Source organism: Callorhinus ursinus, unplaced genomic scaffold, assembly GCF_003265705.2.
Source record: "Callorhinus ursinus isolate GAN/ISIS: 27379988/994484 unplaced genomic scaffold, GSC_fseal_2.0 scaffold44, whole genome shotgun sequence".
Lineage (NCBI taxonomy): Eukaryota > Metazoa > Chordata > Mammalia > Carnivora > Otariidae > Callorhinus > Callorhinus ursinus.
The window spans coordinates 1,905,811-1,923,226 of record NW_027397106.1 but is presented as its reverse complement, the minus strand read 5'-3'; the positions used below and the strand labels follow the sequence as shown (position 1 = coordinate 1,923,226).

At 43.0% G+C, this 17,416-nt stretch overlaps 1 protein-coding gene and 1 long non-coding RNA gene across 4 annotated transcripts; both read left to right on the top strand.

Moving 5' to 3' along the window:
• The first annotated feature begins 80 nt into the window (after positions 1–80).
• Positions 81–3,873, top strand: LOC141370755 (uncharacterized). Its single transcript, XR_012375067.1, has 2 exons — positions 81–211; positions 809–3,873. It is a non-coding gene; the product is annotated as an uncharacterized lncRNA (long non-coding RNA).
• Positions 3,874–9,870: 5,997 nt separating this feature from the next.
• PRR13 (proline rich 13) lies at positions 9,871–13,147 on the top strand. Of its 3 annotated transcripts, none has more exons than XM_025883100.2 (4): positions 9,871–10,053; positions 10,492–10,530; positions 10,890–11,254; positions 12,482–13,147. In XM_025883100.2, exons 2-4 carry the CDS (start codon positions 10,512–10,514, stop codon positions 12,527–12,529), a joined length of 432 nt encoding a protein of 143 aa, XP_025738885.1. In that variant the 5' UTR covers positions 9,871–10,053; positions 10,492–10,511; the 3' UTR covers positions 12,530–13,147. The 3 variants fall into 3 exon arrangements, with proteins under 3 accessions (XP_025738885.1, XP_025738888.1, XP_025738886.1); XM_025883103.2 differs by having other exon boundaries at positions 9,899–9,972; XM_025883101.2 differs by lacking the exon at positions 9,871–10,053 and adding an exon at positions 10,118–10,269.
• Positions 13,148–17,416: the final 4,269 nt, after the last annotated feature.

Here is a 17,416-nt window from a genome sequence, read left to right as displayed (position 1 = left end):
TATTGCTTTGTGATTAAGTGATTATTAACTAATATCCATACTTTATTTTTTTAAAAGATTTTATTTATTTATTCATAAGAGAGAGAGAGAGAGAGGCAGAGGGAGAAACAGGCTCCCCGCCTAGCAGGGAGTCCAATGCGGGACTCCATCCCAGGACTCTGGGATCGTGACCTGAGCCGAAGGCAGAAGCTTAACCATCTGAGCCACCCAGGTGCCCAATCTCCGTACTTTATAAGTACACTTTTTAGAAACTCAAAAACATAAATCTCTGAATAGAGCCAGACTCAAGGAAGGGAAACTATGTGGCTGAAGATAGGGCTGCTGGATGGTGGGAAGAAGATTGATTCTTGACTTTCCAACTTTTTTTTTTTTTTACCTCTTGGATTTTGAACTATTTGCCTGTTTTGTCTACTAAAATTTAGTATTTACTTAAAAAGTCTATGCCAGAAAAAAAGATGGAAATATTCTAAAATAACAACAGTAGTGATTCTGTTTGGATAAATGGGGCCTCAAAAACAGTTTGCTTTTTCTTTCTGCTTTTCTGTTTTCCAAATTTTCTTTAATTCTCATGAATTACTCAATAGATTATTGAAAGCACGTAAACAAATTTACTATCACCAGGAAATATTCCTTGAAAAACCACATGTGACTTTACATTGTCTCCCTTCCGTACTTATTAGCACAACTTATAACAATATGTTGTTTGCTGAAATTTCATTTGTGAGCATCACATTCTCACCTGGACTGTAACTAAGAGCATGGAGGGTGTGGAGGAACATAGTTTATAGTCCTTCCTATTCCTTTATAGCAACCAGTTCAGGACTCTGCATACAGCCTGGTGGACTGGATAGAATCCTCAGTTCCTGACCTGGATCTGCTACTAACTAAGGCAAAATCTGCAATAAACCATTCTGCTTTCTGAGCCTCATTTTTCTCATCTGTTCAAGGAGGGTGCATTCACTTTTGATGTGCTAAATTTATTTTCAATAAATGTTTTTTGACCAACAGACCTGATAGGAAAAAGATAAAGACCTTGTAGAGTGACATATATTTGGTTCCGTGAGAAAGTTGCATGCCTACCTGAAGTTCTTAGCAGGCAAGTGAAATGTGTCTCACGCTGCTTTGCATTTCTTTAGTGCCTGTATCAGGTCTAGGGAAGTATCTACAAAATTTTTATCTTCAGCCTCTTCTCTGAATGTCCTTATCCTGGAGTGGTAGCTGCTTTTTTCTTTTGCATACTCTGGAGAAAGGTATTTTCCTTTCTGTCTGTTGCTACTTCCAGATCATTTCTTTATCTTTCTCCTCCAAAATCCCAAGCATCTTTGAAATACACGCCATCAGACCACATCACTTCTTACCTCACCTTGTTGTGATCATTTACAGACCTCCTGGTCACTCCTCTGTATTTGTTGAACATTTCAGCATCTGGCTCGAAGTCTCTTTCTTTTTATCACTACTTTTATCATCATTGTGTACATTCTTTACATCGTTATGTAGATAATCTATTTATGTATTTATTTATGAAAGAGTTTATTTATTTGAGACAGTGATCGAGAGAGAGAGAGCACAAGCAGGGGGAGAGGCAGAGGGAGAGAGAGAAGCAGGTTCCTTGCTGAGCAGGGAGCCTGATGCGGGGTTCAGTCCCAGGACCCTGGGATCATGACCTGAGCCGAAGGCAGACAGACGCCCAACTGACTGAGCCACCCAGGTGCCCCTAGATAATCTATTTAATTCTTGCTTCTTTGACCATTCACTTCCAACGAGATTTTCCTCCACTACCTCCACCAAGAACTCTTTTAAGCATTTCACTTTCTGGATACACCTTCTACCTCCTTTTCAGCTCACTTACTCTAGAGAACCTCCACTGACATCCAATCCATTGACCTGCCACTTTGTCACTATCCATCACACCCTTCTGTTTTTCCTTATTTACTCAGTTTATTTTCCATAATCTATCACCATAATCATTATCATGCATGCACACTTAATAGCCTTGCTCTCTTTTCCCTTCCCCTTCCTTGTATTTTCCAGGCAAACCCTAACCCCATTTAAAGCCAGTTCTTCTATTCCACAGCTGTACCCAAGCATTGATGTTTAACTGGAGGAAACCACCACCTGTGCCAACTAGTCCCACTTTACATATGGCTCACCAACCTCAAGTGGGCCCTTCATGCTGCCTAGCAACCCTCCTACAATTCCCTAATCAACTCATTTGCCCACTTTTTGTGATGACTATTTCTAACCTTCTCTTCCCACCTCCCTATTAAATAATAATAATAAAAAAAGAGAACAGCAATCAGCAAAGAATGGTTATATCTCCCCATCGCTCAATCTACCAATGCATTTGTATCTGGACCTGTAGACTCATTTCCCTCCTATTACAATGATAAGAGCTAATGCCTATAGAGGGCTTACTATATGCCCAACCCTGTGCTGAGTCCCTTCACATGTATTAAGTCATTTAAACGTCACTCTGAGTTAGGTATTATTATGATTCTTCATCTTACAGTTGGGGAAACTGAGGCCTGGAGGTTTCCTTTTCAGTGCCTTGTCCAGAGTCACAAAGTAAGTGGTCTGACTCCAGAACTCATTCTCTCAACCACTGCGCTGTACTCGTGAACTGACCTATCTAAGGTTAGTGCCTCCATCGTGGACTGGAACCTCACTCTTCCTGGTCACTTTGTTCCTTAAATTGTCCCTTCTTTCTCCAGCAGCTTTGTTTTTTCTCTCTACTGGATTATTCCCATCAGTTTACAAACATGCTTTAAACTCTCCCATCTTAAAAAGCCCTTCCTAGAGGCGCGTGGATGACTCAGTTGGTTAAGCATTTGACTCTTGGTTTTGGCTCAGGCCATGATTGTGTGGTCCTGAGGTCAGGCTCTGTGCTCAGCAGGTAGTCCGCTTAAGATGCTCTCTCCCTCTGCCCCTCCCTGACTCTCATTTTCTCTCTGTCTCTCTCTCTCAAAAAAAAAAAAAAAAAAAAGCCCTTCCTAGATTGCGCATCCTCATGATTACTGCACCACCTCTCTGCTTCCTTATTTACCAACACTCCTTGGAAGAATTGCTTTTATTTGCTGTCTCCACTTCCTCATTTCTCATTCTTTCCTCAATTTGTTTCGGGCAAAATTTTGTCTCTACCATGTAATTAGAACTGCTCTTAAAAAGTTCACCATCCTTTCAAAATCCAGTGGCCAATTCTCAGACTGCACCCTACATAATTTATCAGCAACATTTCACACATTGGATAGCTTCCTCCTCGAATGCTTTCTTCATACTCTCTTCTGATTTCCCCCTTCCTCACTGGCCACTCATTCTGTATCCTTTGCTTGGTCCTCCTCCCAGTTTCTAAACACTGGCATGCCAAAGGCCAAGTGCTGCACCCTCTTCTCTACTCTGGCCACACTTGCCCTCTAGCTGACCTCATCTAGCTCCCTGGCTTCACATACCTGGATAACTCAGTTTTTTTCTCTTCAGAACAAACCTCTCCCTTAGTTCCAGATTTCCAAATCCAACTGCCTTTTCGACATTTACACTTGAATATCTGATAGGCATCCTAAACTTGTCCAAATGTAGTCACATCAGCTCGTCTCTCATCTTCTTTATTTCAATAAATAGCAACCTTTTTTTCTTTTTTTTTTCTCGTTATTTTTCAGTTGCTCAGTATCCTTGGGTTCATCCTTGATTTTTCTATTTCTTTCACACATCACTTCCAGTCCAAATCTGCTAAGCTCTACCTAAAAAAATACCCAGAGTCTTCACATTTTCCACATTTTCACAATTTCCATCCATGCCACCACCATTCCTCTTCTAGACTACAACAGTAGCCTCCTAACTGGGCTCCCTCCTTCTACTTTATTTATTTATTTATTTATTTATTTATTTATTTATTTATTAAAAAGATTTTATTTATTTATTTGAGAGAGAGAGAATGAGAGATAGAAAGCACGAGAGGGAAGAGGGTCAGAGGGAGAAGCAAACTCCCCGCTGAGCTGGGACCCCGATGTGGGACTTGATCCCGGGACTCCAGGATCATGACCTGAGCCGAAGGCAGTCGCTCAACCAACTGAGCCACCCAGGTGCCCCCTCTTTCTACTTTAACCACTTCTCCCTATCTTGTTCTTTCATCACACAGTAGCCAGAATTATTTTTTTTTTACCCTTTTAACTGTTTTTAACTGTACAGTTCAGTGACATTAAGTATATCTACATTATTGTGCAACGATGACCACCTTTCTTCTCTAGCACTTTTTCATCTTTCCAAACTGAAACTCTGAGCCTATTAGACAATAACTTTCCATTCTCCTTCTCCTCCAGTACTGGGCACTTACTTTCTGTCTCTATGAATTTGATTACTCTAGGCACCTCATATAAATGGAATCATACGTATTTCTCCTTTTATGCCTGGCTTATTTCACTTAGCATAATATCTTCCAGGTTTATCCATGTTTTAGCATGGGTTAGATTGTCCTTCCTTTTAAGGCTGAATGATATGCCATTGTACACACATACCACATTTTGTTTATCCATTCATCTGTTGATGGACATTGGGTTTGTTTCCATTTTGGGACTATTATGAATAATACTTCTATGAACATTGGTTTACAGAATGATTTTTTTAAAACAAAAATTAGATCATGTCATTCCCACGCTCAACATCCTTCAGAGACTTCCATTCACACTTAGAATAAAATCTGAACTCTTTTCCATGGCTTACAATACTTGCACCACAGCTCCTACACTTTGATTCTTTTTTCTCCATAGTACATACACATCATTATCTGACACTTTATTGTATATTTATATTTTTATATACATATATATTTCTCCCAATATTACCTCAGAAAGACAAGCATTTTTTTTTCTATTGTTTTCACTTAATCCCCAGCGCTTAGAATAGTACCTGGCTAGCTTGAGAAATATTTGTTGAATGAATGAATGACAGAAGCATGGTAAATAATTATTGACTTAATGAATGAGCTGAAATGAGCTTTAAAAGCATTGTTTAATGCTTTAAAAATAATGTGAGTTTAGGGGCGTATAGGTGGCTCAGTCATTAAGCTCTGCCTTCGGCTTAGGTCATGATATCAGAGTCCTGGGATGGAGTCTGCATCGGGCTCCCTGCTCAGCGGGGAGTCTGCTTCTCAATCTCCCTCTACCCCTCCCTCACTCATGCGCCCGTGCTCTCTTGATCTCTCTCTCTCTCAAATAAATGAATAAAATCTAAAAAAAAAAATAATCTGAGTTTAAATCTGAGGAAGAATTTCCCAACTAGGAGGTAGGTGAAGAGATACATAGAGGACGTTGGTACCCTCTGAGGGTCCTGCAGAGAGGTCAAAATCATGCTAGTCTAACAGTAATCATTCATAATATTAATGAGAATCATGAAAGTAATACATACTAGCATGTAATATGTGCTTGTTATGTGATAGATACATGCTTATCTCATTCCAACCACCCTATGAGGTAGGTACCATTGCCACTATTTTACAGATGAGAGAACTGATGGTCCACGGTTTAACTAATTCAAGGTCACACAATAAGTGGCAAAGCCAGAATGTGAATCTAGAAGCTGTCTGACTGATTCCAGAACCACCATGTTCTGTTCCTCTTTGTTCGTTCGTTCGTTTGTTCGTTCGTTCATTCATTCATTCGTTCATTCATTCATTCATTCATGTAGTTATTCATTTAATAGTTTTTTCATTAATACCCTCCTATGTACCAGGCACTGTGTGAAGTGTTAAGTGTTAATGAACACAGTCCCTGCTCTCAAGAAGCTTACAGTCTATGGGCGCCTGGGTGGCTCAGTTGTTAAGTGTCTGCCTTCGGCTCTGGTCATGATTCCAGGTTCCTGGGATCGAGCCCCACATCGGGCTCCCTGCTAGGCGGGAAGGCTGCTTCTCCCTCTCCCACTCCCCCTGCTTGTGTTCCCTCTCTGGCTGTGTCTCTCTCTGTCAAATAAATAAATAAAATATTTTAAAAAAGAAGCTTACAGTCTAATGTAGGAAGCTGATATTAATCAAGTAATTATCGATCAAATCATGTATAATTATAAACTGAGATGGGTGTGCTAAAGGAAAGGCAAGATTCTACAACATTCTACAACATAGGAATCTCATCTGACCAGAGTGTCAAACAGGATTTCCTGAAGAAGTGATTCTGGAGCTGAGAGCTGATGAATGATCAAGAGTTAATTAGGCAAAGTGGAGAGAGATGGGGAACATTCCAGGCTGAAGGCAGTAAGTGCAAAGGCCCTCCTGCAAAAGGAACCAAGATCTGGAGGGATGAAAAAAGCTTAGGGTTGGAGGGCAGAAAGCCAGGAGTGAACAGTATGAGAAGAGACCAGAGGGATAGTAGGGCAAGACCACTGCAGGCTACAGTAACAAGATTTTGAGTACTTCTTTACTGAATGCCTTGGGGGAAATAGATACTCACATTTTGGTGGTGACAATGTAAATAAATATAACCTCTATAGAGAGTAATTCATCAATAACTATAAAAAGTAAAAATGTTAAGTGACATATATACAAGGTTATTTACCACAACATTGTTTTTAATAGCAGAAGACTGAAAACAACACAAATATCCATTGACTGGTCAAATTGATTATGGTACATCATACAAAAGAATAAAATGAAGTTGTGAAAAAGACTGAGGACACACACTGTGTACTGATATGAAAATATCTCCAAGATGTACTAAGTGGGGGGGGGGGGGGTTGCAAATTAAACTCTGCATAACTAGTTTTTATATTTAAAATGGGGGGATATACATTTATATCAAATATATCAAATATATCAGTATTTCCTTGATTGTGATGAAGAAACTGTGGAAATATACATAAGAAACTGCAGGGGTTGCGTGGGTTGGGGGAAGCTGGGTAGATGAAGAACAAGAGTGGGAGGGAGACTTTTCACTTTCCTTTTACATTTTCAAATCATATGAACATATTACCTATTCAACAAAAATTAATACATACATGTAAAAATAATTTTGATCTTTGTCTTAAAGATAATGCAAAGCCATTGAAGACACCATTTCACACCTACTAGAATGGCTATACTGATAAAGACAGTAACAAGTGTTGGGCCAGATGTGGAGAAATTGGAACCTTTCTACATTGCTGGTGGGAATGTAAAATGATGTGGCTATTTTGGAAAACAGTCTGGCAGTTCCTGGAAAAGTGAAACACAGAGTTACCATATGACCCAGGAATTCCTCTTGCAGGCATACCCAATAGAATTGAAAACATATGCTCAACAAAAATTTGTACATGAATTGTCATAGCAGCAATATTGATAATAGGCAAAAAGCAAAAACAATTAAAATATCCATCATCCAATGAATAGATACAAGACGTGGTATATCCATTCAGTGGCATGTTATTTAGTACTTCCTTCATAAAAAGGAGTGAAGTACTGATTCATAGGACAACATGGATGAACCTTAAAAATATTACGCTAAGTGAAAGAAGCCAGTCATAAAAGTCCACATATTGTACAATTTTCCATTTATATGAAATGTCGAGAATAGGCAAATTTATAGACAGAATGTTGATTAATGGTTACTGAGAGCTGGGTGGGCGATGAGGAGAAATAGGGAGGGAAATGAGGATTGCCTGCTTGACTGCTAATGGGCGTGGGATTCTTTTCAGGAGGCACAAAAATATTCTAACATTAGATAATGGTGATGGTTGCACGGTGCTCTGAATATGCTGAAAACCAACAAATTGTATGCTTTATGTAGATGGATTGTATGGTATATGAACTATATCTCATTAAGGCTGCTTAAAAAAAAGAAATAGTTTGAAATACTTAACTTCTAAAAGGCATCATGCCCATACAGACACATCAATAATTTCTTTCAAACCCAATTTTCCCAGAAATAAATAGTGTATGGGCGCCTGGGTGGCTCAGATGGTTAAGCATCTGCCTTCGGCTCAAGTCATGATCCCAGGGTCCTGGGATCGAGTCCCGCGTCGGGCTCCCTGCTCCTTGGGAGCCTGCTTCTCCCTCTGCCTCTCTGTCTCTGTCTCTGTCTCTCATGAATAAATAAATAAAATCTTAAAAAAAAAAGAAATAGTGTAGATATAAATTGCTCTAGAGCTTAAGAAAACATAGGAAATACTCTAATTCATCTCAAATGTTTAGTACAAAGCTGACAGGAAAGTATATCAAAATGTACTATAGTTATGCGGTGCCTGGGTGGCTTAGTCATTAGATGTCTGCCTTCAGCTCAGGTCATGATCCCAGGGTCCTGGGATTGAGCCCCGCATCGGGCCCCCTTCTCAGCGGGAAGCCTGCTTCTTCCTCTCCCACTCCCCCTGCTTGTGTTCCCTCTCTCACTGTGTCTCTCTCTGTCAGATAAATAAATAAAATCTTTTTAAAAAAATGTACTTCAGTTATGTAAGATATTATCATTGGGGGAATCTCGGTAAAGGTAAAATACATGGGAATTCCTGTTTTTTCTCTTTGCAAATTCTCGTGAGTCTAAAAATTATTTCAAAATAAAAAATATTTAAACGATCTATCAAAGTCCTTAATTCAAGATGATAAACTCATTATGAAAGTTATCTTCTTCCTATTTTTTGTATCCCACAAATTTGGTATGTAATGTTTTCATTATGGCTTAGTTCAAAGTATTTAATTTCCATCATGGTTTATTCTTTAACCCAGAGTTCTTTGGAAGGCGTTTTGTTTGTCTTCTTAAATTTCCAGATGTATGTTTGTATTTATATTTTATATTGTGGAGAATGTGATATGTGTTGTACAATTCTTTGAAATTTGAATTATATTGGTTGAGACCAATTTTTAAATAAATCTTCTAAGTATGCTTAGGAAGAATGAGTATTTTTAAGTTTTGGGTGCCTGGATTTCTGTGTTTATTAAATCAAGCTTGTTGATTGTGATTTATTTTTATTTATTTTTATTTTATTTTATTTATTTATTTGAGAGAGAGAGAATGAGAGATAGAGAGCACTAGAGGGAAGAGGGTCAGAGGGAGAAGCAGACTCCCTGCTGAGCAGGGAGCCCGATGTGGGACTCAATCCCGGGACTCCAGGATCATGACCTGAGCCGAAGGCAGTTGCTTAACCAACTGAGCCACCCAGGTGCCCGATTTCTTCTTCTTTTTTTAAAGAGGACATTGCAGCAATCCAGTCGAGAGATGATGACAGGTTGGGAGCAGGGAAGATGGAGAGAAGTGGAAGGAATTCAGATTTATTTGGGAGACAAAACGAACTCTTCGTGGTGTTGGAAGGGGACGAGGGAAAGGTGAAGGAGAGAGCCATCAAACATGACCTCCTTGGTTTCTGCCTTATGCAATTCGACAGCTGGGCGGAGGTATAAAACTGAGATAGGGAATCCTACGAGGGATTAGGAAATCTTTGTATTTCCCCCAAGAATGTTTCTTTACTTTCCACCGGGGGGATAGGCGGGAGGTGGCAAAATTGAGGCGGGGGGTTGAGACTCAGCAGGTCTCCGCCTTCTCTTAAGCGCTCTGCGTATATCCGTGTTACAATACTTACCACGGTGTTATTATTCACCTTACAAGGTGTCGCACCCACCTCTGACTAGGAGCTCAGAGGGCACAGGCTGACCTCCCTGGCTGCCTCTCAAGGGACTTTGCCCATAACCTGGCTCCGCCCTCTCCTAGATCTCTCTTGGTCCCACCCCCAGGGATTTCCGGACTGCCCACTCCTCTGCGCCAGCCTAGTTCCCTGCAGAGCCCCGCTCCGCCCCTATTGCAACCGTTGTCCACCAGCCTAGCTGGGACTAGAGTGATTGACGTGTGTGTTCTCCAATCACTACGCCGAAAGACAAAGCGATTGCCAATTAGGTGGTAGCAGAGGCAGGTGCTGAAGCCTAGGGTCGGGGAAGTGAGATCAGGAAGTGAGAACCAAAGATGAGTCAAGTCCAGGCTGTGGTATAAAGGTGACGGGGCATCTGGATTCCTCAATTTCCTCCTTTCCTCGTCCGTAGGTCAGGGGTCCCTTCGCAACTAGGAGCCAGGATCTCTATGTGGCCTATTTAATGTGGAAGGGGGTGTGCCTACATAAGTAAGTGGTTGAGGATCTTTTCTGAACGCCTTCTCCTGACTCCCTCCCCCACTCCCGGGGTGGGGGTGGTGAAATTGTTTAAGATCCTTCCGTAGCCTTTGGGTGCTGAAAGTCTTCCGGACTCAGTCACGGAAAGGGAGGTGAAGGATGAGGACAGTGAGTTCGCGGACTCTGCCCCTCTATTGAGGAGTTAGAGACCTCCAGCAGCGGCCAGAGGTAGTATAAGGTGGAGGGGCCCTGGGAGCTAGATCCCAGTAGTTAGAAAAGAAGGAAAAAAATAGGTGCTGAGGGCGAAGGAACGGGTGGAAAAAAATATCTATGTGGAGGTCGTGGTAGTTCTTTGAGTCTTTCCGAGAGGCACTGGGTTTGGGCTCGGTCTTTAAATCCCCTTCCCACCTCTGCGCCATCAGCTTTTTGCCTTCATTTCTTTCTCCTCAGGCCGGAGGAAACACCTGAACATGTGGAATCCCAATGCCGGTAGGTGTTTGGGGGGATCTCTTTTCCCACCGCAACCCCTTTTCAGATGAGCCCCACAGTAGGAAGTTTCTGTCAGTTTTTCCTCCCCCTCTCCCACCTGCCAAAGCAGTCAAACCACCGCTGACCGGTACTCTTTCCTTAGACTTCACTAGTTTCCCTCTCTTCCCCAGCCCTGCCCGTGCTCTTATCTTTTCTCTGCTATTCAGGTTTGTCTCCCCTCCGCCCCATTCCCCTTCCTCACCTTTGCATTTCCCTTCAAGTATTGAGTGAGAAACTGAATCCCCTTCTTTTTTGTCCTTGTTTGTTGTCAAAGACTTTAGCTGTTCTAATCTTAATTTATTCTTTGCTTCTTCCATCAGGGCAGCCAGGACCAAATCCATATCCCCCTAACATTGGGTACCCTGAAGGTTCCAATCCTTCCCATCCACCACCTGTAAATCCTGCCTATCCTCCAGGCCCCTTTCCAACTCCCCCAGGAGTTCCCCAGGGGAATCCAGCTTTCCCCCCAGGTGGGCCCCCTCATCCTGTGCCACAACCAGGGTATCCAGGATTCCAACCCCTAGGTCCCTACCCACCTCCCTACCCACCACCTGCTCCTGGCATGCCTCTTGTGAATCCCGTGGCACCCGGCATGGTAGGACCGGGAATGGTGATGGACAAGAAGATGCGGAAGAAGATGAAGAAAGCTCATAAAAAGATGCACAAACACCACAAGCATGGCAAGGTCAGTGCCCTCTGGAGCCTGGCTAGGAAGGGGTGCCCCCGCAGAGGGACTAGGCTAGCAGGAGTGGGCAAGGGGGATTTGCAGTCTGAGGACATGGAGCAGCCACTGTGTTGCTCTGGTAGATGGTTCTTCTTTGTAAAGTATTCCCGCTGGTAAGAATCTGGTCATCTTGAAATATTAGGCTAAGGGGCCTTCTGTCAAGGAGGGGCTACGCTGAGCCTTAGAATAGATATCAGAATCCAAAGCCCTTCCTGTCTGTCTGTTTCTCTCCCAGAACTTTTGCTCCACTCCCATCCCCAGATGCTTGTTTTAGCAAGTTAGACACACCCACCTTCAGTGTTCTCAAGGTTTTGTGTTAATTACAGGGACCTTTTGTCCTACCGCCCAGCAGGACTCAGTGACCCTCAGCCGCAAACAAAACCTAAATTTCATGCTCAGCCCCAAGGCGAGTATCTTCTACGTTCTGGAAGAGTGTTAACTAAACAAGTAGCTCTCAGAACAACTCTGGAAGGACAGAACCAGCCTGGATCTTGAGGAGACCTTAATTTACATTTTACTGCCTAGTGTTTATTTGCCTTAGGGCTTGGGGCACTACTTCCTGGTTATGGATCTTTGGTAGAAATTTGAGGAGAAGGAAAGATGAGGTTGAATGGGGGGAGAAATTACCCTGGAGAGACTAAAAAATGTTTTTGATGACAGTTGTGATGTAAGTGTGCATGGAAAGAACCTTGACTAGGACTCTCCTCACCTTCTCTCCCACCTTCCTCACTTTCTCCCATTTGGGGCTTAGGAAAAAGTGGAGATAGATGGGCACCCAGATGCTGGTTCTACTCATTTGTCTTAGACCCACAGCTACACGGACCTTCCATGCAACCAGTCAGTAAGCATTTGTATGGTAGCAGCTGTCTCCTAGCACTATAGTGTGCTCGTACCTATAATTTATTCCCTGCCTAGGCACTGGCTCAGGTAAAGAAAATTAGAAACATGTTCCAAAAGCAGTATTAAGTTCTGTGCACTGATTTAGGAGGGTTTAATCCATTCCTGTATGTTCACTGCTGAAGGAAATGTTTGCTTTTGCTGTTTAAGGGACAGTCTGTTTCAAGACTCCTCACCTTCTTAGGAAGCAAGGGGTGCTTGGGTGGAGGGGTAGAGCACCAAAGAACGTCCCGTGGAGTGATCAAAGGTCCTTGGATCTGATGCTGTCTCCTTTCCCCTTTCCCGTTACAGCCTTCCTCCTCCTCCTCCTCCTCCTCTTCCAGCAGTGACTCTGACTGAATACAGGGCCTGGACCCTTCCCTCAAGCCTCTCCAGTTCTGCTCTCCCATCAAGCTTCAGATGCCATCTTGTACTGGGGAAAATTAGCCCTTGTGCCCCTTCTCCCTCATCCCCCAATCTGAGCCGTACTCTGCTGTTCAGCCCTAACCAGCTAGGGAGAATGGGAAAAGAATTGCCATGGCTAGCAAAGTCCGTCTTCTCACTACTTGGGTAGAACTTTTAGCTGATGAGTTTAGCAGGAGAACTATGTTTTGAGGATGGTGAGACCTTGGAGCTGAATGCCAAAGATGAGTTTAAGATCTGTAAAATGTGATTTTTTAAAACTTTCTTTTGTAATGCTTGTAGTTGGGAGGTGTGGAAATTTAATTATGGAAAAAAAGAAACTGTGCCGTTTTTGTAATGGTGGCTGGCACACTTTGGTGATTTAGTGGCAGATAGATTTCCCAGCAGCCTTTATTGATTGTACTAACTGTAAGGCTGCTGGGAGGTGGAGTCCATTGGGCTGGTAAGCTCTGCCTGCCATTTTGGTGTCTCACTCCTTAGTTCAATAGACCGGCTTAGGTCCTTCTCATTCTCCACCTCTCAGTCCAAATAAAGCTTTTTTTCCTGGTCTCTGTTCACCTGTGCCATTACCTTGGTTGGGCCCAGCACATTCTACTACTTTTGCTGCCCTTCCATAGACGCTCCAAAGTGTATCAGTTTTATAGTAAGGAACCAGCGCATCAGTGAGGAAGACACCATATGTCCCTATGTCCCTGTGTTTCTTAAGTGGGAGGAAACTTCAGAATTGGTTCAGGCTACTGGAATGGATCTTTACTGTCTTCCCTTCAATGAAGATACAGGTCTGTAGCATGAGTTTTCATATCTGCTACAGAGGTTCTTAACCCTGGCTGCCCATCAGCTATCAGAGAATAATTTGGAGTACTGTGATTTTTTTTTTTTAAATTCAAGTTAGTTAACGTACAGTGTATTACTAGTTTCAGGGTGAGAATAATTTAAATTTTTTTAAAGATTTTATTTATTTATTTCACAGAGAGAGAGCACAAGTAGGCAGAGTGGCGGGCAGAGGGAGAGGGAGAAGCAGGCTCTCTGCTGAGCAGGGAGCCTGACGCGGGGCTTGATCCCAGGACCCTGGGATCATGACCCGAGCTGAAGGCAGATGCTTAACTGACTGAGCCACGCAGGTGCCCCTCAGGGTGAGAATAATTTTGAGTTTTGCCTTAAATCTATTGACTGAGGGGGTGCCTGGGTGGCTCAGTCAGTTAAGCATCCAAGTCTTGGTTTTGGTTTAGATCCTGATGTCATGGCTTGTGAGACTGAGCCTCTTGGTCAGGGGTATTTTGCTTGGATATTCTCTCCCTCTGCCCCTTGCTCTACTCGCGCTGTCTCTCAAATAGATAAATCTTTTTAAAAATTAAAAAAAAAAAATCTATTGAATGATGCTCTTAAGGATGGGGCCCTACAAATCAGTTTTTTTGTTTGTTTGTTTTGTTTTTTTGTTTGTTTTTTTCTTTTAAAGTAGGGTCCATGCCCAGTGTGGAGCCCAATGTGGGGCTTGAACTCAACGACCCTGAGATCAAGACCTGAGCTGAGATCAAGAGTTGGATGTTTAACTGACTGAGCCACTTAGGCCCCCCCCAAATCAGTTTTTTTAAGAAAACATGTGGGTGATTATGATACACAGAATTGTTGGCCCCTAATTTATTGTATGCTATGCATGGTACTACACATCAGGTTCTCAATGATCTGCTGAGGAAAGGAAAAAGGTGTCCAAGAGAACTAATTAATAAGGATCGATGTTATAAAATGCCAGAGGGATATAAACCTAGAAATAAGTGGGAAGGGTAGGAGGGATCAAAGATGACTTAACAGGAAAAGTGACATTTCAGCTACCTCTTGGGCCTGGAGCATGAAAAGTATGAGCAGAAAAAAACGAAAGAATGGATTTACCAAGTGGAGGTGGGTAGAAGAGCCAGGAAAGGCATGTGTGCTTAGGTACAGAGTCATAAAGTTCCGTAGCATGTTTGGGAATCACAGGTTTCCCAGTGGGGTTAGACTGGTTTTCTAGAAAATTGTTTATTGAGGAAATAACTGTGTTCTGGGTGCTGAACCTACGAAGATGAATAAGACTGTCTCTGCTGTTCGTGATCCACAAGATCGAATGGAGCAGACGGACACGTAAATAGGTCATTATAATATTGTAAAAAGGACCACAATAGAGACATGGATCAAGCAGTGGGGGAACAAAGGAAGGAGTGATGGTGCCACTGGGAAAATGAGCTAGGTCTGGGCTGTGCCTCAGGATAAGTAGGAGGTGCCCAGTTGGTAAATAATATCAGCTAACACTGAGCATTTATTGTGTGCCTGCTTTTCCAGTGTCCTGGATTTGGGCGCTATTCTCATGTTATATTCCAGTTACTCTCCGTTTTCATTTATTCATCAGCTCCTCCTTTTTGAGGAGAAGGGAGATGTGGGCACAGGGGCATTGTGAGCGGAAGAGAAACAGATGTTGACAAACTAGAAATGAGAGACACAGAAGTGTTAGAGGGGGGAAACAAAGAGAAGCCAAGAAATTAAGGAGAAAACTCACTGACCCTCTTTCTCCCCACTCTTAACCATGGAGAACACATCCCCCTTCTTGGCATTTCTAAGCCATATGCAGAGCGCCTTGCTGTTGTTCTGTTATTGTTATTTCTCAAAAATTTACTAACTTTTTTTTTTAAGATTTTATTTATTCATTTGACAGAGAGACAGCGAGAGAGGGAACACAAGCAGGGGGAGTGGGAGAGGGAGAAGCAGGCTCCCCGCCGAGCAGGGAGCCCGGGACCCTGGGATCATGACCTGAGCTGAAGGCAGACACTTAACGACTGAGCCACCCAGGCGCCCCCCAAATTTACTAACTTTTTATTTTTTTTTTATTTTTATTTTTTTAAAGATTTTATTTGTTTATTTGACAGAGAGAGAGATAGCGAGAGCAGGAACACAAGCAGGGGGAGTGGGAGAGGGAGAAGCAGGCCTCCTGCCGAGCAGGGAGCCTGATGCGGGGCTCAATCCCACCTGGGATCATGACCTGAGCCGAAGGCAGACGCTTAACGACTGAGCCACCCAGGCGCCCCTTTACTAACTTTTTAAAAGCTAAAAGTAATATATATACTTGGGGAGAAGATTGTAATTTTTTAGTTTTAATTATTTAAGTAATGTCTATACCCAATATAGGGCTTGAATTCACAACCCCAAGATGAAGAGTCCAGGACTCTTCCTTCCAAGGCAGCTAGGCTCAGATTACTTAAAAATAAATAAATAAAAAATCTTTTAAAAAATTTAATTTTTTTTAAGTGAGCTCTATGCCCAGTGTGGGCTGAACTCACAACGCAGAGATCAAGAATTGGATGCTCTACCAAGACAACCGGTCAGGTGCCCCAGATTGCAACATTTTTTTAATAAAGATTGATTGATTTATTTTAGAGAGGGGAGGGGCAGAGGAAGTGAATCTTCTCTTTTTTTAAAGATTTTATTTATTTGACAGAGAGAGAGAGAGATAGCGAGAGCAGGAACACAAGCAGGGGGAGTTGGGGAGGGAGAAGCAGGCTTCCGGCCAAGCAGGCTTCCGGCCAAGCAGGCTTCCGGCCAAGCCCCCCAATGTGGGGCTCGATCCCAGGACCCTGGGATCATGACCTGAGCCGAAGGCAGACGCTTAACGACTGAGCCACCCAGGCGCCTGGAAGTGAATCTTTTAAGCAGACTCCCCACTGAGCGTGGAGCCTGACATAAGACTGACCCTGAGATCACCACCTGAGCTGAAATCAAGAATAGGATACTCAACTGACTGAGCCACCCAGGTGCCCCCAGATTGTAACATTTTTTTAATTTTTTATTTATTTTTTAAAGGTTTTATTTATTTGACAGCGAGAGAGGGAACACAAGCAGGGACGGTGGGAGAGGGAGAAGCAGGCTTCTGGCGGAGCAGGGAGCCTGACACGGGGCTCAATCCCAGGACCCTGGGATCATGACCCGAGCCGAAGGCAGACGCCTAATGACTGAGCCACCCAGGCGCCCTGTAACATTTTTTTTAAAGGTTTTATTTGAGAGAGAGGTAGAGCACAAACGGGGGGAGGGGGGCAGAGGGAGAAGTAGACTCCCCACTGAGCAGGGAGCCCGATGCGGGGCTAGATCCCAGGACCCTGAGATCATGACCTGAGCCAAAGGCAGATGCTTAACTGACTGAGCCACCCAGGTGCCCCAGATGGTAACATTTTTTTTTTTAAAGATTTTATTTACTTGAAACAGAATGAGAGAGAGAGAGAGAGCGCGAGCACATGAGAGTGGGGAGGGTCAGAGGGAGAAGCCGACTCCCTGCTGAGCAGGGAGCCTGATGCGGGACTCGATCCCGGGACTCCAGGATCATGACCTGAGCCGAAGGCAGTTGCTTAACCAACTGAGCCACCCAGGCGCCCAGATGGTAACATTTTTAATAGGATATTTAGCGAAAAGATTCTCCTCTCCTCAGATTACCAGCTTCCTCCCCAAAGCCAACCACAACTACCAGACATTTTTATAAACTTCCAGAGCTATTCTTTGCATAGTCAAGCCCCCCCTTTATTTATATCCTACATTATTACTATTGTCCCCATTCCCCACTTTATATGGGAGCATGCTATAGGCCCTCTTTTGGACCTAACATTATCTCATTTAACCATCTATTTTGAAGTTGACTTCATCTGTGCGTGTGTGCGCGTGCATGGGTGTGTGACCAAGTGTCCTAGTGCATATAACCTTGTTTTAATTTATTCAATCTTTTATTGCTGGAATTTTAGATGGTTTCCAGTCTTGCTATACACTTAACTACTGCAGTGAACATTTTGGACATTTATCTTAACTAGAGGTTGA